General features: G+C 43.8%; 1 protein-coding gene across 3 annotated transcripts; it reads right to left on the bottom strand.

Annotated features, from left to right (window-relative positions):
* Positions 1-7,397: 7,397 nt before the first annotated feature.
* LOC135205735 (uncharacterized) lies at positions 7,398-23,589 on the bottom strand. Of its 3 annotated transcripts, XR_010312584.1 has the most exons (5): positions 22,586-23,589; positions 19,610-19,827; positions 18,372-18,650; positions 15,137-15,301; positions 12,643-14,901 (listed from the first exon to the last, which is right to left on the bottom strand). XR_010312584.1 is itself a non-coding variant. In XM_064236828.1 (4 exons), the coding sequence occupies exons 1-4, from the start codon at positions 23,563-23,565 to the stop codon at positions 7,561-7,563; spliced, it is 1,494 nt and encodes a 497-aa protein (XP_064092898.1). In that variant the 5' UTR covers positions 23,566-23,589; the 3' UTR covers positions 7,398-7,560. The 3 variants fall into 3 exon arrangements, 1 of the variants encoding a protein (XP_064092898.1); XM_064236828.1 differs by lacking the exons at positions 12,643-14,901; positions 15,137-15,301 and adding an exon at positions 7,398-7,577; XR_010312585.1 differs by lacking the exons at positions 12,643-14,901; positions 15,137-15,301 and having other exon boundaries at positions 18,512-18,650; positions 19,517-19,827.
* Between the last annotated feature and the right edge of the window lie 4,025 nt (positions 23,590-27,614).

Raw genomic sequence — 27,614 nt, 5'->3', positions numbered from 1 at the left:
CAAGGGGTTCGGTAGTTAACTGCTTGTCCGACAGGCGCGCGCGCGCGACTGGGAGGTAAACAAATCACTTTTGCTTTTGGCCCAAGCAAAAACTGCAGAGTGAGGGGTGGCATGAGGTGGGAGGGACTATGTGTAAAAGGACCTCAGGTTTGTATAGTTAGGAAAAATGCAATTTGGACAAATTGTCATTTGTTCCGACACGGCATACAAAACCTTCGGTCCTTTTACAATAGGAAGACTCACTTCTTGGTGGAGGAATCTGAGTCTTTTGTGAACAGATGGTGTTCGCCCAACCTTGGAATGCCTCCCTGGTCGTAAGAGCGAGGGAGGGATCCAAAGCCTCTGTCCGATTGATCGGGGTTGTGCACCGCAGGATCAATGGTCAGACCTCTGGACCAAGTACTAAGAGAGAGGCAAGCGTATCTCTTCGTACCAGCAAACAAGAACAAGTTCCTATTTGCAAGAGGCAACATAAAGTTATGGTTTGTCTCTTGTTGGCATCACCTTCCCCCCCCTTGTAGGAGGAAGGTGGTGGATATTCGCTCCCATCCCTACGTGAAAGGGATAGGATGGGGCTCTGTCGAGTAGCTCACCGGCATCTCGTCCTTATCCAGCAAGGTGATGACCGTATCCCTCTACCCACAGGTAGAGGGGGGAAAAAGATAGGAAGAGAAGACCAGTCACTCTCTCATTCACTTAATCTATTCTTACAGTCACACCAGGACTCGATGCTGTTCAGCCTGCTAGGGTCTGGGTTAGCTACACAACGTGTTGAGCAGCCACCACGGGTCCTAAGGAAAACGATCCAAGGACCTGTGGGCAATATCCAAAAGGTAGAAGGAGGTGCCAGTGGTCTGGTTGTACCAGACCCCTGCCTTCAGTACCTGCGCCACGGAGAAGTTCTTGTGTAACTCGAGGGAGTGTACTTCTAGGTCATCTTGGTGCTGACGAAGAGTCTTCAACACTCAGCCTGGGATGTCGAGTTTCTTCAGAAAGCGCGGTCGCGCTTTCACAGGACAAAGCAGATCTCCTTCGCATCGAAGGCGGTGAAGTCCATTAGGGAGGGGATTGTGAAGGACTCTAACCGATCGTCAGGAACCGAAGGGTTCAGAGTCTTCGCTACGAATTCGGTACGAAATCGAGCGTCACGAATCCCCATCCCCTGGATGCTTGACTTCGCAGGAAAAGTCATGCAATTACCTCAGAGGAAAAGAAGGGAATGGTCGTATGACCTATCCCTCTTGCTCGATCTTCGGGTGATGTCCTGTAACCCATACACAAAAATCGGTCTATCCGTCTGCCAGCGAAGTTGTTCTTTCCTCAGGTAGTGGATAGGACACCGACACTCAATGGTGGGTTGTGCGATGGTATGGGTACTGTGACAAGCCGTTAGGACGAAGAAAAGATTGTTATGGAACAACCGAACTAAGTCCACAGCGAAGTTCGTAACAGACTTGGGCGCTCTGACAGCTGCCGACTGACTGCGTTCGGTAGGAGGCAAGTTGTCCAAGCACCCGAGCAAGTACGTGACCTTCGCCTTAAAAGGGTTATGCCAAGAGACTAAACAAATAATTTGTTCGTCACCGATGCCAGAAGGCAAGGTGATGACTCTCTTAAGGCATGTGCCCAACAGGCGAAAGTCAATTGCCTTCTAGAGACCGAGGTCCCTGATGGCAAGATATCTCATAGTATAGTTGATTCTCGGCTAAGGAGAAACAAACACTATGTGTCGTTGAAGACGAAGGTGTACAGAAAATGCAACCTACGTCTTCACAGGCTGAACCGAGAGAAGGATTCTCAAGATTCTGAACCTGTGCTACAAAGACTGAGAACGCTAACCGCTATTCATTGCTGTCCGGTGAGGATCGTAGTTGGAATAAAAGCGGAGCGCTTTTCAGTAATGAAGACAGGGAAATACTACCTGAAGAACTGCTTCTCATGGGCTGAACATTTGGAAGTAGAGCTGTCAGGTCGGAGAGTAGGCGATGTCTTCTGGACATATCTGTTAATTCGGGCGAGCAATGAATAATTGCACACCTACGAATACGAGATATTTTGAAGACAAACTCAGATCTGCAAAAATCATTCGCATTATCACGGTGCGATGCAGCGGGTGACTAGTACAGACTTCTGTTACCGTGCGGTAAACAGAAAGATGAAAGAGTCCAAGAGATATCTCTGTTGAAAATTCTCGCAATGTCGAAGGCGATGAAATCGAGCATCACAGCAGTAGATGGTCCTTCATTATTGCGAGAATCCCCGTTAATCCAGCCGACCTAAGTCCATGAGTTGTTTGGGCAAGAGATAACTGGTTTCGGTAGTCAATCAAACCAGGGGAGAGAGAGAACTAACCGACCGTGCATCTCCGAGACCTAGCTGATACTGAGCCGCTATCAGGCAGTTCAATACGCAGTAGCTCTCGGTGACTCGTCATCCTGAGTTGCCAGGTAATCCATTATTCCACGAAGGAATGCGTTCGGCTAGAACCATCGAGCATAAAGAATACGCTCGAGCAATTATATTTAACCGAAACGGATTTCGGTAAATACAAAAGCTGATTTGGTGTTGTCATGACAATACCAAGTATCTAAAATCGAAACACTGATAACTGCTGGGAAGGTTGCAGGCAACCCCGAGTTGCAGTTCAATTAAGATACAATTCGTCTCGGTCACAAACCGTAGAGTTAACTACGGTATGTGCCTACCCCCCCGGACAATTCAAACTGTTAAAAGAATCATGTCGCGAGGGTAATATAGTAGTATATTTGTAGGTTCTGTACCACGACCTCCATCCTAAATTCTTTTCCTCTCGAGGAATGAGAATAAGGATTGGAGATCGACCGCCTTCGTTCTCTAGTCAAGAGAGTGAAGGAGAAGTCTTCCAAAGGAAAGCTTCAATGGTGAACAGAATACCGAAGACGATAGTTCAAGCCAAACTGGAAGTTCCCGTCCGTTCTTCTCTATTCCAGGTTAATCGCCCTACTGTGAGATATCTTTCTTTCAGCAGCAGTCTTCTTCCAAATGCTAGAAAGTTACAGGAATTCGAGCAATAAGCGAGGTTCCCGATTATCGTGTAACAATTGTCGGGGATTCTCGCTCACTTTGGACCGTTGGTCTCGCCTAAGTGTTTGGAGATCGTAAAAACTCGACACTCTGAGTGCGCTAGAAATTCCGTAGAATTCTAAGCACTCTGCGAAACCCCCACCGAATTCGTCAAACGATATCGGCTGGTGATCCTCCCGATTCCCGTAGAAATCGAGAAAGGGGCAGGATCCCTCCTCAACGACCGGGGCTTACGTCAGGTAGGACCCGAAAAGGTCCCCCGGTAGCGCAGCCCCTAACGTGGGATCTTACAGAGAAATCTCTGTAGGATCCCTCCCCTTTCCCTCGTAGCCGTAAGGAGAGAGGGAATGGGGGAGGAATTGGATACTGGCTCGCCTTCCCAGCGGAACTAGCAGTTGGAGAAGAAAAGGAGCAGCCATCGCCTTACGGCGATGGCCTCTCAGAGCCTGGGAAAACGTATCGTCAGGAGGAAAACGTTTTCCCGAGGAGGGTTACGAAACTCCATACTGTAGGTAAGGGTCTGCCGCCCCACTGTGAACGTCGTCTGGGGGGTTGGGGGCTGATCGACACCTGACAGGAGAGAGCCGATACCGTCCTCCGACTCATTCCAGTCCTCGTCGAGGTCGAAACCTCAGGAGGACCGACCGAAGGGGTATTCAAATACGGTGTCCTGAAGACACGTAGAAACGCCTCTGTCGCAGTCAGAGGAAGGTGAAGTAAGCTTGTTCGACCGGCCAGAACTGAGAGAGCCTTCTTGTCCGGAGACGAGAGACTACCTGGTTCAACACAGTCGGCAAGCTCCGATCGCGGCAGACCCACCGTACATTTGGGTTCCCTCGTCGGCCCCAAAACGACTCGAGCCGAGACGTGGCTCTGCTGGTGGGAGCGGCGATCCTTCCCCGAGGTCGTTGTGCTGACGAATCAGCGCCATAACCTCGGCAAAGTTCCTCTGGATCTCAGAAGTCACAGCATCTTGCAGAGTGGGACCGTTAAGCCCTTCGAACAAGAGCATATTCCGAGAACCTTCCTCCTAAGAAGGGGGAACAGCGACAGCCCTCTCGGTCTTCTCCATCCACTTGCGCATACGTCCTGGCCGGTCCAAGAACCGTGCCTGGCACGTAGGGCGTCGTGGTGGGATCATGAGGGGCGCACCCCTCACGATCACTCCTCAATACCTCGCTCCTCCCAGTGTAACCCGAGGAGGTTGAAGGTACGGGAGAGGCAGACCTGACGCTCCCTCCTCGCTCGCTGGCAGAACCAGCAGGCTTGGAGGGCTGCAGGCGATCGTCAACCCGCGGTGGCGATCGAGCTGCAGGCCTGGTCGAACCGTCTCGCTGTGGAGAACGGTGCTGGACTGAGCACAGCGGCCCCGATCCGATGGGTCGGGGTCAGAAGAGCTGGTGCTGGTTGACGGTTACCCGATCGCCTCTCTGTGAGAGCGACGGTCAGGCGACCTGCAGGCTCCACTGTCACAGTGAGGACGGTGCTTGTCCTCACGGCACGTCACGTCGCGTGGTTCCAGCCGTGGCTGGCACCGGCGAATGGAGGACCTCTTCCCAGCCTCAGCCCGTGGCCGGTCGTGGACCGTCACGTCCCCGGGTAGCCAGCTGGTCGCCGCGAGAGCGAGAGCTGGTCTGGTGAGAGTCGCGTGAGCGGCTGTCACCAGTCTTCCGCCCCGTGCCGTGAACCTGACGCTGAGCGGACTCAGAGGTCTGGTTCCTGGCTGCACGGTCGGGCTGGTAGGCGACCCGTACACTCGGTACCTCCCGCGAACGAGAAGGCCGAGACGGACCCTGATGCAGTGGCAGAACCACTGACACCAGGCGGAGAAAGATAACGGTGTTAGCCGGTACCCCATCTGGTCCCCACCCGTAGTCTTCTTCCTTGCGGAAGAAGAGACGGGCCCCGCTCCCGAGAGCAGGAGGACCAGCGGAAGGAACCCCTCCCGTCCCACCGAGGTGAGACGGGTCCCGAGAAGCTCGAGGGAGACTTCTTAGGAGGGAGGAGGCAACCTTCTTCCTTCCTGGGCTGTGAAGCCTTAGAAGTCGAAGGGGAAGAGGCGGCAGAACCGACGACGATGAAGAAAGATGAAGACGACGACGACGACACCTTCCTCCTCTTCTTCGTCAGCTTCCTCAGAACAGACGTAAGATCTGCTATCCAGGGCGGAGCCGGGGCTGCTGTAGCCGAAGCCACAGGTTCCCGGGAGGACGCACTGTACAGACAGACCAAAGTCTGGGGTAGTACCACCACGAACAGGGACGACGTCAGCAGGTATGGGCATCTCAGGAACAGCAGGCACAGCCAGCACAGCATCAGTAGGGACAGCCAGCGCAGCAACGGCAGGGACAGCCAGCGCAGCAATGCATGACAGCCACGCGCAGCAACTGCATGGACAGTCAGCCCAGAATCGGCAGGTTACGGCAGGCAGCACCGGAAACACAGGAAGTGGAGCAGCAGCCAGCAACATCCTGGTACCGGCGGCAGGTCCAGGGGCGAGCTCTAGGGCAGCGGAAGTGTGGTCGCGGCAGCGCAGGCAACCACGAGCGGCGGCGGCACGCCCCCTCTCGGTACGGCGAACGGCACTTCACAGCGGCTGTAGGCAAGACTGTTACCCACGTGAGGCGAGTACACCAGGTGAGGAGGGACGTCGTCACCTGGAGCGTGGTCACCACTCCATGGGTGACCGCAGTAGGCCCAGACATAGAACCGCAGACCCCTGGACACTAGCACGCCCTGCAAATGGAAGGACGCCCATACCTCACCAAGGTCCCACCCTCGTGGCAGTAGCACCTGCGGAAATAACAGTAGTAGCGATTAGTGGGGGGGAATAGTCCCCTCGCGCGGGGGGGTGAGCCCTCTCCGAACGAGTGGAAGACCCCGAATACAATTGTACATCGGGCACCAGAGCGCCCTCCCCCGCGCTCGACGGGTCGGGCGAGGAGAAGAGCGCAGATAACCTTCCCCCCCCCCAAGGGGAAGGGCCATCTGTGGGAGCTGAGCGGGGGGGGGGGGGGGGGGGGGTCTCGTTCCCCTCGTTCCCCCCGCCCCCAACACAGCACCCATGTACCCAACAATAATAATAAGAGCCCGAGAGCAATCGTGCCCTCGGCCCGAAAATGCAAGGCATAAGGATCAATTCCCTGACTGAGCGGAACTTGAACCAAAATAATATTGATGCAATCAATAATAAAGGAATAAAATAAAAAAGAATCTTGCATTACGATTCACTTCACAATGAATAAGGGCTCGGATCGAGCGCATTTGCGCCCTCGGTACCGAGCGCAAGGGTAAAAGGATCCATTCCCGATTATGAATGGAAACCTTGATCCATAATGAATTGATGCAATCAAAATATATATGAAAATGAAAAAGAATACTGCGCTTGCGATTTCACTTCATACAAATAAAAAGGGGAAGGATCAATTCCCGGGAAATAGCGGAAACATTGATCCAAGTAAACAATGCAATCTCAATAAAATATGAAAATGAAAAAGAACTGCACTTGCGATTTCACTTCATTCAAATAAAAAGGGGAAAGGATCAATTTCCGGGTAAGCTGGCGGAAAACTGATCCAAAATGAGTATTGCTACAATCAAAATAATATATATGAAAATGAAAAAGAATACTGTACTTGCGATTCCACTTCCATACAGAATAAGTTTCCGTGCCGAGCGCATTCGCTCGGCAACGAGCACATACAGTTCAAAAAAAAATAAAATGAAAAGACGCACTTACTTACGATTTTCATCTACACATTTTCAACCAAAATATTCCGATCGGAGCGAGCGCTCTCCCGCCCTCGGCACCGAGCATACACAATACGAGGATCATTTCTGGGAAAATGAATTCCCTCACTTACGCCCTTCAGTCCCGGCACTCGGGTAATCGGAGGGCGTGGTGAAACCAAGATCCTTTAATTCACAATTGAATTCAATGGAAATAAATATGAAATGATTGTACTTACAATTCAGTTTCACTAGATAAATAGAAAAAGAAAAACACAACCATGCGAAAGCAACGACGATGAAGCGGGCAGAGAGCGATGATACACGTCCACACGCCAGCAGGCCGAAAGCAAAAGTGATTTGTTTACCTCCCAGTCGCGCGCGCGCGCCTGTCGGACAAGCAGTTAACTACCGAACCCCTTGTTCGAAAGCTTACGACCTATCCAGCTGCCGCTAGTACCTTCCTATTGTAAAAGGACCGAAGGTTTGTATGCCGTGTCGGAACAAAGAGAATCCTTGATCAGGCCTAGACAACATATATCTCCAGATTTATGAATTAAAATAATTTTCTAAGTCATAGAAAACCATATTACTTGGACTAATAGTCCACTTACCAAGTCATCCGTGATCTGTGCATAAAGATCATAACATACTTGGCATCTTTCATGATGCCAAACTATCTCTTCAAGAACTTGTACCGCGCATGCCGAGTGAGACCGGCATTCCACATGTCCGTATGGCTGTTGAAGCATAGCCGAACAGCCCACCTCAGCACATTGCAACATCTGTAAGAGATATTGAAAATGAGTATCAACCAATCATTAAGCCAAATAGATGACTTTTTAGACATTAAAATATCCAAATTCCGGAGTTATTATCCCCGGAAGATTGGATGATACAGATTATGTTATCCAACATCCAATCCTCTCCCAACTTGAAGTCCGGCATCGCCGGAATGAGGAGGGAATGGAATTCGGAAAAAAACCCTGAATGCTCAAACTATCTCTAGTAAATATCTTAACTCGTGTGGATTTCAACCAAATTATTAATCCGGCATCGCCGGAATACAAATTTTAGTTGAAAACCCCGGAAAAGACAACTAATATTTTGAATAACTGGCCATTCCGGCTGATATCCGGGTCCATATATCAGAACCTACCAACTTCCGGAATAGCCGTCAAAATATATAAAATTTTAAAATTTTAAAATTACAGAACATGTTAAGTTTAAAATTAAAAACATCATCCGGACGATATCCGAGCCTATATTAATAGACCTACCACCGTCCGGGTAACGTTAAAACCAGTTAGAGCTAAAATAAAACTATACATATAACAGCTATACTGTCAATAGTCTATCGGGATTGTATCCGGGTCTAGATAATAGACCTACCACGATCTCGAAACAACTATAGACTATAGTATAAACAAAACAAATTTCTTATGAAATTCAAACGTATCCGGGCCCGGATCTCCGGACCTACCACGAATGTAAATCATTAGAAATAACATAAATACATGTAAAGACAATAACATAAACCAGTTTATGGAAGGGACACACACTGCGTGCTTCAATTCCGGAGGTCCCGGAATCCGGGAACTCTATGACGGCCCGAAAGTATTCGAAAATGAAAACCAAATGAATCGAAAGGTAATAATTGGTTGTCAACGACATCTTCATATAATCCTTCACGTCTACATAGAACGGAGAGGGGAGAAGATTGTCACAATTAATTGATCGATCTCTCACTCCGACCCCCGGAGTCCGGCAGTTGGAGATTCCGAGAGATGTACTATGTTACAACCAACTAACCTCAGATTCACACGTTCACACTCCGAACGTTTCTTACTTCCCCACCGCTAACACACCAACTGTCTCTCTTTCTCTCTCAAAATGACTAGCATAATAAGTCCAATGACTTATTATGAAACTATTAACATCAACGGTCGCAGGATCTATGAATTAGGCTAGCCTACCATTCACCAAGATCAGACGCTATTAAAGAACAGCTAATCGACTGCTGATGCTAAGTCAAAAGAGGAGAGACTCAAAAGGGAGGCAGCGAAAAGGAAGTGGCCTACTAGGTTATGTTAGCCTACGTAACCTACGCTAGGTTAGACTAAAAGAACCTCTATAGTCGTAGACTAAATGAATATCACTGGGTCCGAAATTCCAGGAACGAGTGATAAAACTATTAGAACAAACCAACCTTTAATAAAATATATAGGCTTGACAAAACTCGAGATTCAAAAGCAACCTAGCCTAGGAATAGGCACTAAACGAAAAATTGAAAATAAATGAAAAGCTCTAACTGAAAATTATATGCTCGATCTGAATAAACGTAATACACAGAAGAATGAAAACTTCTTAAACTGGCAAAACTCGAAGAATGCCTTTAAACGGATATATTCAAAAATGCACATATTACCGAAAGATGAAGGAACAGTTAATATTCCTGATCCTAGCACTACGGTGCAAAATAACTACCGAAAGGCATTCGAAATATTACCAAGAAAACAGATCGTAACATATAAAATAATAGGTAGAAATATCGCCTAGCAATAAAACAGACCGGCCATGCGGACGAGCCCGTGTGACGACACGTGCTATAATAAAAGTCTCAATAAACTCATAAAACAGCGATCTACCTCATAAAAGATTAAATCAAAACATGTTCTGGGTACTGAACTTAGATGGAACGGAAGATGCCATCATAAAATCCTAATCAGCGACGAAAAATTCACAAAAAACACAGAGCTATGAAATTTTGTTGTTACGCCGTCGCCGTGCTAACATAAGATGTTGTAGATGGCGCTGGGGAGGTGGGGGTTGGATGCGTGGAGGCGGCCTGTGTAACGGCACCTCAGGTTTCGGTGATTATTGACGAGGATCTTTCTATGGGGTAAAGGAGATGTGGCAGTTTTACTCGCTCCTGGTTTATACACGACATTTTTTAATTATAAAAAAGTGCTCGCCTGAGGGTAGTAACCTCAGTCAGTCCCTTTGGTTTATTCTCTGGTATATTTAGCATTAGTTTTATATATCAGAAATGGCTAACGAGACATTTCACCCAGCGACACGGCTTGATCCCAAAAAGAATGTGTTGCCCAAGTTTTAATTAACAACGGGTATTCCAACCGGGACGTCGCAAAAGCCATTCGCAGAAACATCGATAATTGGTACCAGCAGGAGCCTCGCCCCGCCACCCTTGAAGATGTCACTCTCTTTTACAAGGGAGTATTTCACAAGAAATACAAAGAGGACGAAACAAAGAGGACGAACGAGCCCTTCGTAACATCAACGAAAGGAACATCTCCCCCACGGACCCTGCGAAAAAAGTGAAACTGATCATTTACTACAAAAGCAAGAAGACCAGTGGCCTGATTATGAAAAACAATCCAGGCCCCGCGATGCAGGACCCTCTCAAGGAAACTAACGTTGTCTACCAATACAAATGCCCTGTCCGGGAATGCCCCGGCGCCTACATTGGTATGACAACGATGCAATTTTCCAAGAGCATATCCTGCCATGCTCAGGAAGGCGCCATCCATAACCAAGCTAAAAATGTCCACAATACCAGGATAACTCGGAAGGACATTATTCCTAATATCAGCATTATCGATAAGGTGGCAGACCACCGTCGCCTCCGCCTCTTGGAGGCCCTACACATCGGGAAGGAGAGACCCAGCCTCAACACCACTAAAGAAACTTCACTCCTCCCGACAGTGGCGCATAGGGCGCCGCCCGCCAGCACCATAGAGCCGATCGAACGGACCAATCAGGTGCTCCTGCCCAATACTACGCTCCCAGTCTCCATCGTCCGCACGTGAAGAGCAGTGCGAGCTTCCACCTCTGCAAGACGGCTTGACTCAGGGACTTAATCCTCTGTTCAGCCAATGAAAACGCAGCGCTCATCAGACAGAGCACCTGGGACACAATAAATTCTGCCGAACGACCCCATTCCAATCAGTTCACGCTCACCTTTCCTTGAAAATAAACCGATGATAGGGTTGGAAACGCTGGAATTCCGTTACGCACTTAGACTAAGATTTGTTAACCCTACGGTGACCATATGCCACTTTTGTTATCATATCAATAAATTGGTATTTTTAGAAAACATTTCTTTAACCAAGATATGAACAACGGCCAGCTATTAGCAAATATCAGCCCTGATGAGAAGAGAATAATAAGAATTGAAAAGACCATATATAAAATCAATTCCACTGATGCTGCCATCATCTTTAACAAAGCATTTTGAGAGAGGGTCTCCTACCTTCATATATTATTATTATTATTATTATTATTATTATTATTAGCAGATCGATGATATCTATTCATAAGGAACAAGTCCACATGGGTCATTGACTTGAAATTCAAGTTTCCAAAGAATATGGTGTTCATTAGGAAGGAGTAAGAGGAAGTAAAGGGAAATACAAAAAAAAGAGATACCACTTATTAAAAAGATGAGATAAATTAATAAATAGACAAAAATGTATTAGAATGCAAGGAGAATAGTATTAGGGTTGTGATACACTGCATCTTCTAGAGCTGATCAAAACACATCTGTCATCTTAAGGTCCATCCACACATCCACACTCTGTCTGGGAGACTTAGTCTGTTGGCAGACAAAATCTGTAAACAAACAAACATTTGTTTTCCATGTGGCCATGTCCGGCCAGTCAAAGTCTGGGTGGAGGTGAGCACAGTACAAGAATGGCAGCGAGGCTCATAGCCAAAATAACAGAAAGTGACTGGCACTCAGTGCCTTATTGATGCGCATTGTGAAGAAAAAGCGCTGGGTAAAAGGGAATGTTGTCAAAGCTGGGTCATGAAAAGGAGAGCTCTAGGAAGTCATGGGACTATTTTAAGAGAATTGACATTTTCACTTCCCAAGTTTTGTAAGAATGTGCCCTATCTAAGACCTTCCATTCTCAACCTGACAAAGTTACCCCCTACATAGTGAAATGTGACACTTATACAGATGCAGGAAAGCATTACACCAGAAGCCAGATTCATTACAGTGTTAATTAGGTAAAAGTGAAAACCATTCAAAAACCAACCCTACTATAACCTCCACAAACTGGAGCAAGCCTAGGAACCTCTCTTGATTCCTCCTAGAAGTCTTTTTGCATTTTTAAAAATTTGTCTTGTGCCCTGGCAATCTACTTCCCCTTTCCTGATGGAATGGAAAGAGTGTGTGATTCTAAGTCCCAATGGATACCTAGCCACTAGAATTTGGACTTCGGGGTCAGACAGGACTTGGCCCTTCTGATCTTGAACCTTATATGTTCCAGGAAAGACATGACCTTATCCGTGGCCAGCATACACTTGTCTTTATCTAACACCCAGATCAGCCAATCGTCTAGGTACGGCACCACCAATATACCCTGAGACCTTAGCTCCTGCACCACCCCCTCCGCTAGTTTTGTGAAAACCCTTGGGGCTATATTCAGTCCGAAGGGCATCACCCTGAAGTAGTAGGCTGCTTTCTTTAGTGTGAAACCCAGGTATGGGCGGAAGTGCCGAGCTATCGGGACATGCTAATAGGCATCTGAAAGACCTATAGAGGTGGTGACAACCCCACTGGGAAGTAAGGTCCGTACCTGAGAGATGGTCAGCATTTTGAACTTGTCGCAACGAATGTACAAGCTTAAACGGGACAAGACTAAGATCACCCTTCTTTGTCGGTGCCTTTCCCCGGGACACTGAATAGGTGACCCCAAATTTTCAAATGCTTTGTCCTGGAGACTGCCCCCTTGTGGAGAAAATCTCGGGAGTAATCTATCAACTTCTTGGGGTTGGTTTCCTAAATCCCCAAGAATGGTGTGAGGGTGGAGGTGGGAACCCTTGTTCCAACTCAAGCTTAGGCCCCTGGATACTATGCTTTTCGCCCAACTGCTGAACCCCCAACGATGCCGAAAGAGGTACAGCCTGCCTCCTACCTAGAATTTCATTGAGATGACGATGGTCTGGTTCCTCTTCCAGACCTTGCACCTCTAGTTCACCCTTGGGCTCTGGTTCCTCCACGCTGACGAAAGGAGCCCCTAGCCCTGACACCCCTCGCGACCCTGGCAAAAGGTTGAAATACCTGATTACCATAGACCGGGTTATATGCCCGCGACACAGTATACTGTGGGGGAGCCTGTTGATTAATTGACGGTGAAAGGAGGACAAATTGATGATGGTGCTGAGGCTGAGCCTTAGAAGTCGAAGGCCCGGGTACCTGCTGGACTGGTACAGCCTGTAGCACAGGTTGCTGTTGTGGAACCTGGAAAAGTTGGAAGCGCCTTTGCCTCTTCCTAGCTCTAGAACTGGGGGAAGAAGACTCCGGTTTTCGCTTACAAGGGATACCCCAACGCAACCTGATGCTTTGATTAAGAAGCGATGCCTCATCCTGAACCTCGTTTACTGCAGAAGCTGGAAAGAGGTCTGCACCCCAAATTGAGGAAGCCAGAAGCTTGTTCGGTTCGTGCCTAATCGCAGCCTCGGATAGAACATACTTCCTGCAATTTCTCCTAGCAACCGCAAAGTCGTACAAGTCACAATGCATGCTCAAAAGTAACACTTGCGATGATCTTAAACAGCGTCTCCTGAGCGTACTCAAGAGCTGCCGTCTCCGACAGCACTAGGGAGCTAAGAGACCGTGCGAGACGTGTCCTAGCGTTAAATTTGGCTTGAATCAGTGCATCTGACAGCCTAGGGAGGCGCTCACTAAACAAAGTGATTGCACAGTCTGGCTTAAGCTTGCCTACCGAGAATGTAGCCGGCAAATCCGCCCACAAATCCTCCCTCCTTGGGAGTAGCAAAGATGTGGGATCTGCCTACCTAAGCTGTGACATGGGCTCTTCCCGTGTCACTGCCTGGAGGGTAAGCTCTGCTACCTTTGATGTAAAAGGTAACAGGTTTCCGTCAACCGTCGTAAACATCGTGAAAGGGCTCCTAAATGCTGTTACCCTAGTATTGCACAGTTCCACTCTTCCAGGCTTCATACACAGCTGAGCCCGGTCTCTAGAAAGGATAAGCGCCTCCTTGGGGACCTTATCCTCTCTAACCAGAGCTGCCTCAGTAAGCCTAACACAACCTATGAATGGTGGCTGCAACCTTTCGGGGAAGAACTCAAAATCCTCGAGCCTACGTGTACCACAACCTTCTATAGTCAACATCCCGTTGACAAAAGGAGCGAAGTTCGCCACCCTCCAAGGATTACTAGGGTGGAACGAAGGGAGCGTGGTTCCGTCAGGCATGCTCTGACCTTGCACCAAGTTACTATTAGGTGCCTGAAATGCCGACTCCTGTCTGAGGTCTGCAATCAGGGAGTCCTGCGTACCTAATCTCTTAAATACCTCTTCAAACCTTGCTCGACTCAACTTGCTAAGTTACCTAGGCTATTGACCTGATTTAAAATATTCGTATTGAACAGGTCTTGGCCGACTAGAGGGGAGTCTTCCTGCCCCCCATGCGGTACCTTATGAGGTATCCGATGGCTAAATGTTGAAGGTATGTGACTTGTGGGGCAATGGGAAGAATTTCCCTCTTAAGACCTCGGATTTGAAGACTTCAGCCTAGGTTTAATATGTGTATGAACATTTGGCACTTTTCCAGGCCTTGAATTTGATTTTGGTTTTCTTTTAAGCAAGGTTTTACCAGAAGGATTTGTCTTTATTTTAGGTATCACAGAGAAGGAATGCGACCTAGAAGGGGGCAACCCTCCTGTGAAACCCTTGAAGGAATTGGAAGGAGAGGGAGTGGAAGAATCAGTGACTCGAGGAAAGACCTCGGTGACTAACTAAGCTAGACTCATTAACATTGTTACCTGTGCCCACATCTGGTGTAATGGGCAAATTGTCAACCACTTCAAGTGACACTCCTTCCAACCCAAGCTCCAGCAATTCCGCCTATTGCTGTTCAATAACTGAATCCCGAATTCATTTGATAATCGGTGCTGCGACTTCTGGGTCAACGCATCCGGCCGATTTCTCCGGCCAGGAAGATCAAAGCTGCCATATTTTGGGATAGGATATACAGCTTAGCCTTCCTTATGTTCCGGCCAAAACCTCCAACCCAGATCTTGAGGGTGGAGGGTGCAGCATCCTTAACAGACTGCTCCGTCTGTAATTATTTATTGTTATTAATTAATGTAATTAATTTTTTTTTAATAATGTATTTATTTTATTATTATTTATTATTATTTGTATTTATTTATTATTATTTATTTAGTTATTTTATTATTTTTATTTATTTATTTATTATTAGTTTTTTTTTTTTTTGTAAACACTATATTAATCAAAACTGTGCAGTATAATTTCAACGCAATATGCATGGGGGATGCAGTGCGTTAACTTACTGGAGAGGTAACCTGTTGCACCAAGACGTAGCAGGCAAAGCAGTTCCGTGATGCCAGACTACGGGATCTTTCAGCAACTGCACACAGGGCATGGCCCCGGCAAACATCTTGGCCGCACGGATCCTGTAGAACAGCGTTACAGCCGGCAACCAGACACTGGGTGACCTGTAAGTGCAATAACATAAGTATAAGAACGTTTGCACAAACTTATAGGAATACCCATGTTACAAAGTAATATGCCGGATCATTCCGGATTGAAACAATATAGAATATATATAATATATATATATATATATACATCCCGGGAACTGTGTAAGACATAAATCAACCCGGGACTGCATGACCCGGGAGGGATACACAAAGTATCCCGGGACGGCCACATGAACTTGAAGTTCCATGGCAAAACAGAGATAAAAAACTAAAATAACAATACATTATGCTCGCCCACGGAAGAGCAACTTCCGTAAACATAACCCTCAACGATTACCGGGGAAGCCGGAATCCAAACCCGCCTTATGCGGGAAGGGAATGTAAAGGCGAATGGATGAAAACTCCGAGAGTTGAAAGAAGCAGAACGCACCCAATCCACGGAAACCGAGACTGAATACGCAGAACAACCATCAACTCATGAGAAGGTCAGCTGAGAAGCGACACCCACCAAGCTAAGGACCTGGAGGACCTTCTGCACCCCCCCCCCCGCTGATTCGGATCGGTCATCAGCGACAACCTGAGGGAGAGGGGCACCCAACTACTGGGAGCCCCTCGTGCGGGGGAGGGAAGTAGGCCTGATGGGGTGACGATCATATGACCCAGCGTATCCCCGCAGATATTAGACTACGAGGAAAATGCAGGGACAGCCTATGAAGGCTAACCGACATAACATCCAACATAAAAATACATAAATTAAAACCAATGACTTAAAGCTAAAAGAAAATCATGCTTTAACACGGGGGCGGTTATATATGACTAGTTAAAACTCGTAAAATATTAAACCGCTATGAAGGCCACCCGATGACGGTGGTCGCACCAAGGAAACCCATAACTAGCCTACTGTCATAACGAAATGAAATGGAAGGCAGACGAAAAATAAAATAAACGAAAATAACTTAATGAAATATACCAAACCAGAAATAAAATATAACGGTGGGTAAACGACAAAGCACGTAAAAAAGTCACGTGCTCGAATAAAGGCCCCCGTGCAAAACCATGAAAATAATGAAAATATAAGTAATCAAAAACAGGATCGACCTAAAACTGCCACCCAAGATATAAATAAAATATGTACTGAAATACCACACGGTAAAGCAGGATGGATGCCCACGCAAAGCCGATATAATGCATACAAGGGAATGCCGTAAGGGCGACTCGCTGCCGCTACGGTCAAGTGATGCCTAACAAAATCCTAAATAAAGGCAAAACGAAAGGCAAACTCACTCCCTAAATATTGTCAAAAACGGAACAAGTACTTAACTTGGGTGAAGAGGCAGACTAAAAATCCATAAAGAGATAAAACACAAAAAATGATTAAATAGCAGACAGCTCAAAACAAACATGCCAACGCAAGGTGGCTATCGAAAAGTATGACATCACAGACGCCTTCAACGGGGTAGCAGGGTGTGACCTATGGGTCAGCTCCCCGTATTTAGGGTCTTTTGATGAGGAAAAGGCTAATTGGAGGGGTTGCTGTGGTAGTGTTTAACACTCGCCCCAGGTTTATACCGACACCTTTTTTTATAGGTGAGCGAGTCAGAGAGTTCTGACATGTCCAATTTAGCAGTTCTCTGGTATTATAGCAATATTTTACTAGAAATAACACTAAACGGACTTATTTCACGGAGCGACACGGCTTCCGAGCCCAGATATAGATTTTTCCTACGTCAAAATCCCTTTTACAGTTTGTAAGTTTATATATCATTACCATTATAGCTATTCTTAGTAGTAATAGCAATAGTAAAGCAAACTGCTGTAAACTCAAGGGCCCCAACAGAGGAAGTATTCCAGTGAGAAAAACAAATGCAAGAAGTACATAACATGAAAATAACAGAAAAAATTATAGAAAGGAAATGAATGTAAAAAAAATGAAAAAAGAAAGTATGTAATCGTATATTAAATATGATAATGCTTGAATATCAAGGACATTGAAAATCATAATTTCATATAACAAATGACCATATATACATATTAAATGTATTGTAGATAATAGCTATCATTTAAAATAGAATATCATACAAAATATATTTCCATGGACATCAAGCTATACAGGTGTATTTGTTTCCAATGATAAATATACTACAATAGTGTGGGAGCTTATGAAAAATTTTAGGAAAACACACAAAGGATAAGTGCTAAGCAACGTCTTGTTCAATTTTGTGCAGTAGGTAATGGCTGAGGTTGTAAGGGAGGAGGAGGGACCCCCCTTCATGTATCTTTTAAGCTGACAACACTGCCTTGTTTGCAGGAACTGGAGAGGAGCTGAGAAACAGCTAGATAGGCGGTGATAGGCATTAGAGAATAAAATGATCAAGATAGGCTAAAGACTGTCAGTATAAGGATCGAGATAGGCTAAAGCCAGTTAGTATATATGACATATGGAATGTAGAATGATCAGCAAGCCAAGACTAAGCTGGAAGTACCAAAAATGACACATGCTTGATAACAGATGCAGTGGGTGATAAGGATAAAGAAGTTATCCACTGAATTCAAGTTAGATGGATGAATGGAAGGGGATATCAAACACACTCTGTGACATGTGAGTCCCTATTAAGCTGAAGGGCAAGGTACACTAGGTGGTGGTAAGACCTGCCATGATATATGGGCTAGAAAAGGCACAACTGAAGGGAACAGAACAAATTACGATAGATGTGGCAGAAATGAAGATGTTCAAATGAAGGAGTGGGGTGACAAGGAGAAATATGATAAGAAATAAATACATCAGAGGAATAAAAATCAATTAAGTCTCCAAGAAAGCCCAAGCATTAAGACTAAGACGACTTGGGCACTTGATGAGGAGGGGACGTGATGAGCACCATGTTGCCAGAGAATTCATGGAAGTGCTAAGGACATGAAGAAGAGGAAGGCCTAGAAAGCTGGAGATACTGCATTTGAGAAGGCAAGAGACAAAACAAAATAAATAAGGAGGGACACATAATAAAACACCTGCAAAAGGACAATAAAAACTATAACCCCAATAATGATTGAGCTAAGAATACAAAAAATAAAGTTTCAATATACTTACAAAAGTCCATAAAATTTGACGTAAAGCAATCTTGTCTGCTCTCCTCTTTTACTACAACTTCTGAACTGAAATAATCTTGGGTTTCCTCTTTTATACATGACAAGTCAGGCTCAGGCTCAAGTTCAATTGGTTCTTCTTTTATGGTGACAGACTCCTCAAACTCAATTTCTTCTTTTATATGCAATGGTTCTAAGCTTGATTTGGTGACCTCTTCCTTATTGCAAACTGATTCCATTGCAACATATTCATTACTTTCACTCTCAATTTTTTTCTCATGAACTGTAGAAAAAGAGATAAAATTGTGAACTTGAAGGACAGAACATAACTATAACCCTGACATTGACAATTTATAGAGTAGGTACTGTATGTACTTATATTTCTATCAGGTACTGTATGTAGTACTTATATTTCTATCAATCTTAAATTCTTAAATAAAGAACCCTTAGATGGCAGATTTGGATATACAAATACATTTAGATTTACCAATGATCTAGTCTGTATCACTAAATAACAAATATATATAATGTACAGAAATTTTATTCTAATTCAATATACTAATTCAATGTACTATCCCTGAATACTTTTAGTTTCTAACAGTACTAATAAACTGTAATAACTCTTGTAAAATTGGACTCTTCTTGATGATGGAAAATTTGCTTAGCTCAAGTTTACATCATATTTTGAGGGTGCATTATATATCCTGAAGACTTATATTATAATATGTATACTGTTGACCGGCCCCATTCACAGTTCTGGATTCGTGGACTCACCAATTGGAGGCTTTCTCTATGGACCTTATACTACACACATTCACAGAAAATTCACCTACATATTCGCTGTATTTTTCACCGACAACTACTCACAATTACTACTGTATTTTCATATTTTCACAACTAAATGCACATTTTGCAATATTAAAAACTCATATATAAGCATTTTTAGAGGGGGGTTTAAGTTTGGGAGTTAACTGTAGTAGTGGATAAAATAATGATAGATAATTACGGTATGTAAATACTGAAAAGTTTATTTCTATGTAATAATCTTATATTAAAGGTATACTGTTCATAGTTGAAGACTGCTACTTATATATACCCTGTGGATATTACAAATGAACATAATGACAGATTGGTGCAAAAAACATGTACATAGACAAGCTGTTGGAAGTAGAGCTGGAACGCCTCCTTTGAGATGGCACACAGCTGGTCCATCTCCTCTGGACTGCTAGTGTTAACCCCCACCTATTTGTGCTTCTGGGTTCCTGACATGATGCTCATTTGGTGGAGTGGAAAATCTTTCCTTCGGTGCTTGTATGGCGATACACTGTTTTTTTTCCTGAGTGTTCATAAACTGTTCTGCCGAGAAGTGTTCTGCACAAGGTCTACCGTTGTGGTCAAGATAATCGACGTCTCTATTCAGCAAATCTCCCCTCTTGCAGTTGGCCACCCATCGCTTACTCCTGCAATGAAATTTACCATTAGGTAGGTAACAAGACCATGCATATTACCCCTCTCATAATTATAGCTAATTCAAATACTAAATTTTTTCATAATTCAAGTACACAGATTAGGGGAAACACCCGACTGGACTAGCTGATCCAGTTTTCACCGCGTGTGGATCCACCCTTCGAAAAAGTACTTTAACACGTCCTGACACTGGAGGTGGGCACCAATCACGAGTCATCGGTGGTGAGAGCAACAGCTCGAGACCTCTACTATCCCTTTCGAAGTAAGTATTTTCTCCAAAGTTAGAAATTACGGTCATATTTTAAGATTAAACAGAGGTTAGTGAAAGTCTCGCCATGCGCAGTGCAAACATACCTCCATGGTGCTTTCGAAATTTTTACTTATAACACCAACAATTTAGAAGAATGACACAATCTCGATGTTTGCGGAGTCGCTTGTGTCAATAAACGTTCCATTCCATGTGCTAAATGCGCACACCCTTGCACCCACAGAAGCTGAGGCACTTTCTTCACAACAATCGTCAACAATGACACCAACCGCAGCTTATCCAAGGAAACTATGATGTTTTGGTAGAAGAAGAAGAAGACGAAGCTTGCACTAGATAATATTTCAATAAATAGTTAAACAGCATTATAAGGTCATGAATTGCATAAATTTTTTACATATTCATGATTATTAATTTGAAAATATTCGTTGTTGAAAAAGTAAATAGATTCCTGACTCAAATATCAAGTTTTGCTGTGAACAGTGCCTACAGCGTTGTTCGCGCTCTTCTATTGTTTGTGTGTTACCATATTACAGCAATTTTATCATTATTGCATTACTATGACAACTAGAATTCATGGAAACAGTTTGTAAATGCATCGGCGTATGTGTGAAGCTCCACTATATAGGCAACGATGAGTCATTTTGCTGTCGTCTACTCGTATCTACTTTAGAAATATCTGTAATTTTTTGGGGTTAATTTGGTTGCAAAAAAAGGATAATAGACATGAATTAAATAAACATTTTGAAGTAACAAAGTAAAGTTAAACTAAATAATGAGTAAAGTAAACAATTAAGGGAATAAAGCTTTGCATCTCATAAACATGTAGTCGTGTACTGCCCGCAACTGTGTTTGTGGAGTGAGCGCTTAGGAATCAGGAACCGCAACATAGTCCAAGGGCAATTTGGAGTGAATTAAGACCAAAATGTGTATAATTACAATCAAATAAGCACTGTGGAGTTTCAGTTGTGATGGCAGTAAGGATAAAACCACCAATTACAAGGTTAAAATTAATTCAGTTCAAACCATGACCCCGGGAGTAAGATGTTTCATACTTTCACTAATATAGGCAACAAAATGTTGTTTTATTGTGCTGACTACAACTGCAATCTTGAGAATGATCAGTAAAAGTTACATATATACGCTCACATTGTTCAAAAGTGCAGAGAAGGCTGGGAAAGATGTTGGATCCTTTGCGGTTACGAATGGCACCTCAGTCGGTGGACGCCATATTGGATTTAAAAACTGCCTTGAAAACATATTTTACGAAGACCTCACATGCCTATTTTAATTTGTATGGCACTTTCATATATCACATCATGTTGACGAAACTTCAATCTTTTGAATGGTATGCTTAAAGATGTAATTGTATTCTTGTTTCACCAATTAAATATCAAGTGGATAAGGCTGATCCACGTGATGACGATGGATCCACTGCGGTGTTTCCCCCTAAGCAGGATATGTTGTTAATTAGTAGTAGTACTTTCTAAATTACTCAATCAGATCAACCTGGTTGACCATAATGCTGAAGATCAGGCCTTGAACCTGTGGCAGTGACAGTCTACAGTTAACATGTCTCCCGACAAAGACACTGATATTGAGGCTACTGGTTTAAATAGTAATCTGATAGTACATGTTTACTAGGTATAGCCTATGTATATTACCATAAGACCTTGGATTGGTTATATCATTAATCGTTTGGACATTTTTCCTTAAGGGTCCACCCAGCAATTCTTGCATGAAAAACCATTTTTTTCTGCTAGTTTTCTTGTTGCTTTGTTGTGTTTTCATGTTATTATCTTGGGCAAAACCCTTGTTTACCATTGAACCACCATCCTAAATATCAGAACGGGGTAGATCTATATTACTATTCTGCGGCGGCCTAGACTATGGCAGTTTTACCTACTGAACAAGAATTTCAAGTAATAATTATTCGGGCGACTGTAATTAACCCCCAGGGGCTCATACTAAACACGGCGAAATACATTTGACATCCCAATTCCTGGTGGCTCTTGTATTCACCGGGACTGACGATGCGGAATGCTTAGTATATAGAAATACCCAGAACGGTAATGGGGGCACCCAGGTGGGAACTGGGGGTTTTGGTGGGGAGGGGGGGAAACAAAAACGAGCAATAAGCAAATGACCTAATAACAATAGAACACAACAAAACAAGAAAACAGAAAAAAATGGTTTTCCATTCAAAAATATGAGGGTGACTGACTCGGAATGAGGTTACTAATCAACTTGAGCTCCGTTTTCTAAAACTTCCCATTTTCTAAACCACAATTTACAAACATGGGAAGTACAGTAAATGTTTAAGAGAAGATGTCTAACTTAACAAACACACCTAACCTAACCTAGGGGGAGGTTATCCTTACCTGGTGTGGCCCCCCTCACTTACCGGGGGGCTATATGCCCCTCTGACCCCCTCCCCCCTTAAAAAAATCGTACTTAAAATTGTCTACGATGACAAATTGTCTTGCCTTCCTATTCCTGATGACGTGGAGCAACTGCCGGGTCCTGTGGTGTGAGGATAAAGTTTTCCGGCAGCAATGAAGAATGTATGAAGCAGCAATTCAGAATTACCCACCGACTTGATAAAGATGTACCGGGAGATGTACTGTTGGTAATACTCTCTCCGAATACCGGACCTCAGCACGAAAGACTTGATGTCCCTCCATAAGCGCTCGATATTCCGAGTATGAACGTCTGGATTTGGGGGAACCACGAATTCCGTACTGTGATGAGTGGTCAAGTGCCGGTAGCCGAGGTCGTTCATTTTCATCCCATCTGGCCATTCCTCACTCACGATGATACTCCCTGGTCTGATGTGCTTTCGAATAAGAGGGATTAACGTGGCTCTGTCACGACGAGGATCTTCCATTAACCCCACGGCGAAAAACTTCTCGGAAACCCTCTCAATACCACCGAACACCCAGACCCCAGCAGCATCTTCCCTTCCACGTCCGGTTTTAGACTTGACGAACTCAAATTCGGCGATCTCGACAAAAATGTCTGGCCCTCCGATTGGGGGCTGATGAGCGACAAAATCCTCTGCCACCTCAGAACAATAACGTCTCCAGGTAACCGCTGTCTGAGAATTCAACTGCAAATTGTCAAATATTTGCCGATGGCTGAACCATTTGCGCAACCAGAAATTCACAAACAGCACCAGTTTCCAGGGATCGATGTGGCACTTGTCTAAAAATGTCCCTTTGTAGTCGCTCACCGAAAAATTGCACTGGATTCGTTTCTTCGATTTAGGCTTCCGGACTTTAGAGTAACACTCCCATTGATGCCGTTCCGCCCTTAAAGTGCAAGGCTTATCACACCTGGGACACTTCACTGCTCTCGGTAAGACTGCGTGTTCTCGTAAAAAGGATAACGTTTCTTCGTTATTACGAGTAAACCGTGATGCTGCATCACTCTCCGTAAGTACACAACCTTCGCACACGGAGGCCATCGTTGCACTGAGTTTTTTTTTTTTTTTTTTTTTTTTTTTGCGGGGGCGTGGGGAGTAAACAACCTGCCGTCTTAAATGAAAAGCCAATCAAAACTTCGTACAGAAATATATAAGAATTGTGACTGGGCAGAATCCATTAGCCAATAATATTACATTACATGGACAATTAGAGGACCGGGATGAGTAGGTAGAACTTCTGCGCATATAGGAAGACATCGTCACAGTGACCAATGGGGAGGAGTCAGAAAGGAAACCAACATGAGCAAATGAGAGCGAATCTTCCTGACATTTGAAACATAAGAACTTGGGGGAAATGTATACTATATACTTACCGTAATTTCATTATTTTTTCCTCTGTTATTATGCATTTACGCAGGTAATGTATTTAGAATAAAAAATGTTGCTTTTATGTGTTTTACCCAAGAACAAAATAAATTACAACGTAGGAGGTGGGTGGACTCTACTGAAAAATAACCAATCGTTTAGCCAGCTGTCACCTGTGACTACCTACAGCCTGGCATACTAATATTCTAGAACTGTTGACAGTTTACAATCATAACTCACCTTTTTTTTCATTGGGTAATCTGAAGAAACTCAGATCCTTTCTCTGCAAACAGTTATTACTGCAGCCATAGGCGAACAAAGTTATCATTGAGACTTTTTTGTGCGATATTTTCCGTATGTCAACGGAGCAGAAGCCATGACAGTCACGCCGAACTAATATGAGGGGCCACTGGTTCAATTATAAATTAGTATTATTAGTATAAAAATTAAATGAAAGTAGCAAAAATCGAATCAAGTAAGAGCCCAAGTCAAACCAAAAGTCGCAATCCCTGATTGTGAAATCTGGTCGCTCAAAGGTGTAAAAGAAAAAAATAGCCAAATTTGAGATTTGTAGCCCTAACTGGCCAGATCGCGCGGCCGCTTGCAGCACTGCACACCTTCCCTTAATGTAAACAAACATGGTGCCATAATAATTACGCATATCACATTCCAAGCTGCGGGAATTTACCCCTTATTTTTGCATACTAGACGAAAAACATTAATGTAGATCTATTATCAACGACATTTATGTCAAATAATTACATCAGGCATCCAAAGAAATACAGTTTATACTATGCCAGTTGCTTTCCTAGTCTTCGTAGTAGTAGTAGTAGTAGTAGGACCTTTTGCAAATGAAACGGAAGACCTTGAAAGACAGTCGGTACGGCGCCTCTCTTCAACTTGGATCGACCCGAACTGACATAGTAGTTCGGTTTGATCCTTTGAAAATCATCCTCAGAAAATGTTCCAAGCAAAGCACTGCCGACGCAAAAAGATCGAAATTCGGCCTGTGTGTGGCCAGGATCCACTTCCTCCGCAACGCTTTATCTCAGGGGAACCTGGCAGAAATAAACGGAGAAAACAACCTGTGTGTAGTAAGGCATTTTCGTCATAAAAATGAAACACTATTAATTATGAAGGGCGAACACGATAAGGCACAGAATAGTACTGTAAGGAATTACCGCCATGCACTCGCTACTAAACCAATCACATCCACACTAACAGAATTGCAGATTTTTATCGTGTATCTGGTTATACAACAGTTCTCAACTCACCTGTGAAATTACGTACCACCACTACAATCCCTATTCGTACAGCCATAAGCTGAACAGGTGGGCATAGTATCCACAGATCAGTGGAGTATTGCAAATTTGTGCAACGCCACTAAGATTAATCATCGCTTTCCCCCTACATCAAGGGTGATTTTCCTGTTACTATCTCCTACGCACCAAATGTGATATGATAATCGAAAGTGAAGTATAACATTTTAGTTTCAATTCTTATTGAAAATAAACACTACAAATTTTAGATATAGAAGAATGAATTCGGTTAAAGAAAATATGCATAAAAATTTAATTAATTTAGAGTAAAAGTTATTATTTTCCGGGTGCCTTGTACCCAATGAAAAAAATAGTGATGCAGCACTATAGTCACAGAACTTTGTCCAATTAGAAGATGAAAACTTAGATTTTACAAGCAAAAATGATAAACATGTAATATTGAAGAACATTTTTATTCTTTTATTGTCAAATTCATGGATGTAACAACAGTGTTGCCTTGAATCAACGAGAAAGGAAAGATGGACTCTATTCAAGTAACCTATGAAAATATATTTCTAAGACAAATGCCAATGCATTTATGGTAAACATAAATAAATGCCAGATTATTCTGTTACAAAAAAACCTCGATATGTAGCTTTTTAAAAATACTCTAATCACTGAAGGACAAGGAGATCCAGCTAGAGCAGGCTAATGCAGCATCCTCTATTTGTCAAAGTTACATCACCTTGCAAGACAATTCAGAGAAAGTTTCTCTAGCTACCATTGCAGCAACATTCAATTTTTCTTTAATCCTACAGTAATCCTTTCGTTCAACAAACGTAGTTATTAGCTGATTTGCAGTCACTCCTGGAGAAAAGCGCACGTGAGAAGCCCATTGAGTCCTGATTTTCCTACCACCAATCCTTATCACATAGGCCGACTTCGCAGAGAGCCATCTTGTCCTGCTTCCCACCTTCCTAGATATTTGGGAGCGGTGGCCTCTGCTGACTTAGGAATAACTACAAAAATCCCAAAACAACGTCTGTTAATTAATAGTAAATTTTTCTCTCACAGTCTTTATAAGGAACTGGCTAGACTGAAGCCAATCAGATTCCAAGTCAAGTCTGAATCTGGAACACTATATATTTCCCTTAGAATTTGCACATACTGAGTTTTCAATGCTGTCATTGTTATGCTGTGCTGCTTAATATTTTTCATCGATGCTAATAATATTCAATTTTGTTTTTATTTACAATACTAAAGAAAATACATATTTATAAGGGAAACAAGTGAAATTCCCCTACACCCCCCTACACAAAGGTAGGTTCCCCTACGAACAGCAGACTTCCCCTATTCGTGGCAACTCTGCCTGTGCTGTTGAATACTTTGATTCTAAGGCGGGAGAAGAGACGTCCAGAAGAGCTTTGCTTCGTGTTCGTGACGTCATTGCCGCCCCTATGATGCGGCCATATTATATGCATATATATTGTCTTCGTTTTAGCTTTAGCTTTTTACGGGCAGTTTCAGGAGCAATAGTATTAGTAGTACTAGTAAAAGCAATCATCCAATGAAATGGCTCCCTTATTCGTTCTATTTCTCCTTCATTCGTGCTTGTTTAAGAATATTGTCTCTGTAATACCACAAATCTTCAATTTCTTTCAACAGATCAGCAAACGAAGGATTTTAGCCATCAATTCCTCTTTACTTTCTTGATACGCATGTTTCACACCAAATGTTCTACGGTTCTAAGTTTTCAGTTATTTCTTCACAGCACAAATATTTTGTGTCTTCTCATTTACTTTTTCCTATCTTTTAATTCTAATGTGCCTATATGTCTAGGCATACTGGTCAGCATTTTTTTTCAGTATCAGGTATCATACCTGATTTTTTCCCCCTGAAATCCAAACAACCCGCCAATCGCACATTTTGTAAGTAGTAGTAAGAGTAGTAAATTACCTTAGAAACGGCTCTTGTATTCGGCCCAGTTTACCTTTTGTATGCTTGTTCGAGTTTTTCTCCGCGGTTACGATATTCAGGCCTACAGTGTCAAAAAAATTCTCTTACATCTGGATACATTGTTATTATTCAGTGCCAAATGTGAATATATAGATGCACATTAAACAGTATTGTCCTTATAAATAAGCATTTTAGGTGTTAATTGCAATGTCGCATAGGACCGAAGCCGGGATTGCCATTTTTCCCACTGGATCCATCAACCCAAAATTTTGTTCGCGCTGAAGTAGTAATAGTAGTAGTAGCATTAGTCGACGGGATTTTCGTATAAAACGGCTCCCATGCCCGTTCTATTCTGCCCTTGCTTGAGTTGAATATAATTTTATGAATTCCTTCATAGCTTTAATTAAGTATTTCGTTAGATCTTCAAAAAAAGGATGATAGCCATGAATTCCATCGCTTCCTCATGATTTTCTCGGAAACTAACGTAAACAAAACGTTGGGCATCGCTGG

This window comes from Macrobrachium nipponense, chromosome 24, assembly GCF_015104395.2.
Source record: "Macrobrachium nipponense isolate FS-2020 chromosome 24, ASM1510439v2, whole genome shotgun sequence".
In the NCBI taxonomy this organism is placed as follows: domain Eukaryota; kingdom Metazoa; phylum Arthropoda; class Malacostraca; order Decapoda; family Palaemonidae; genus Macrobrachium; species Macrobrachium nipponense.
Note: the sequence above shows the minus strand (reverse complement) of the source record. Positions and strands in the feature narration are given on the sequence as shown.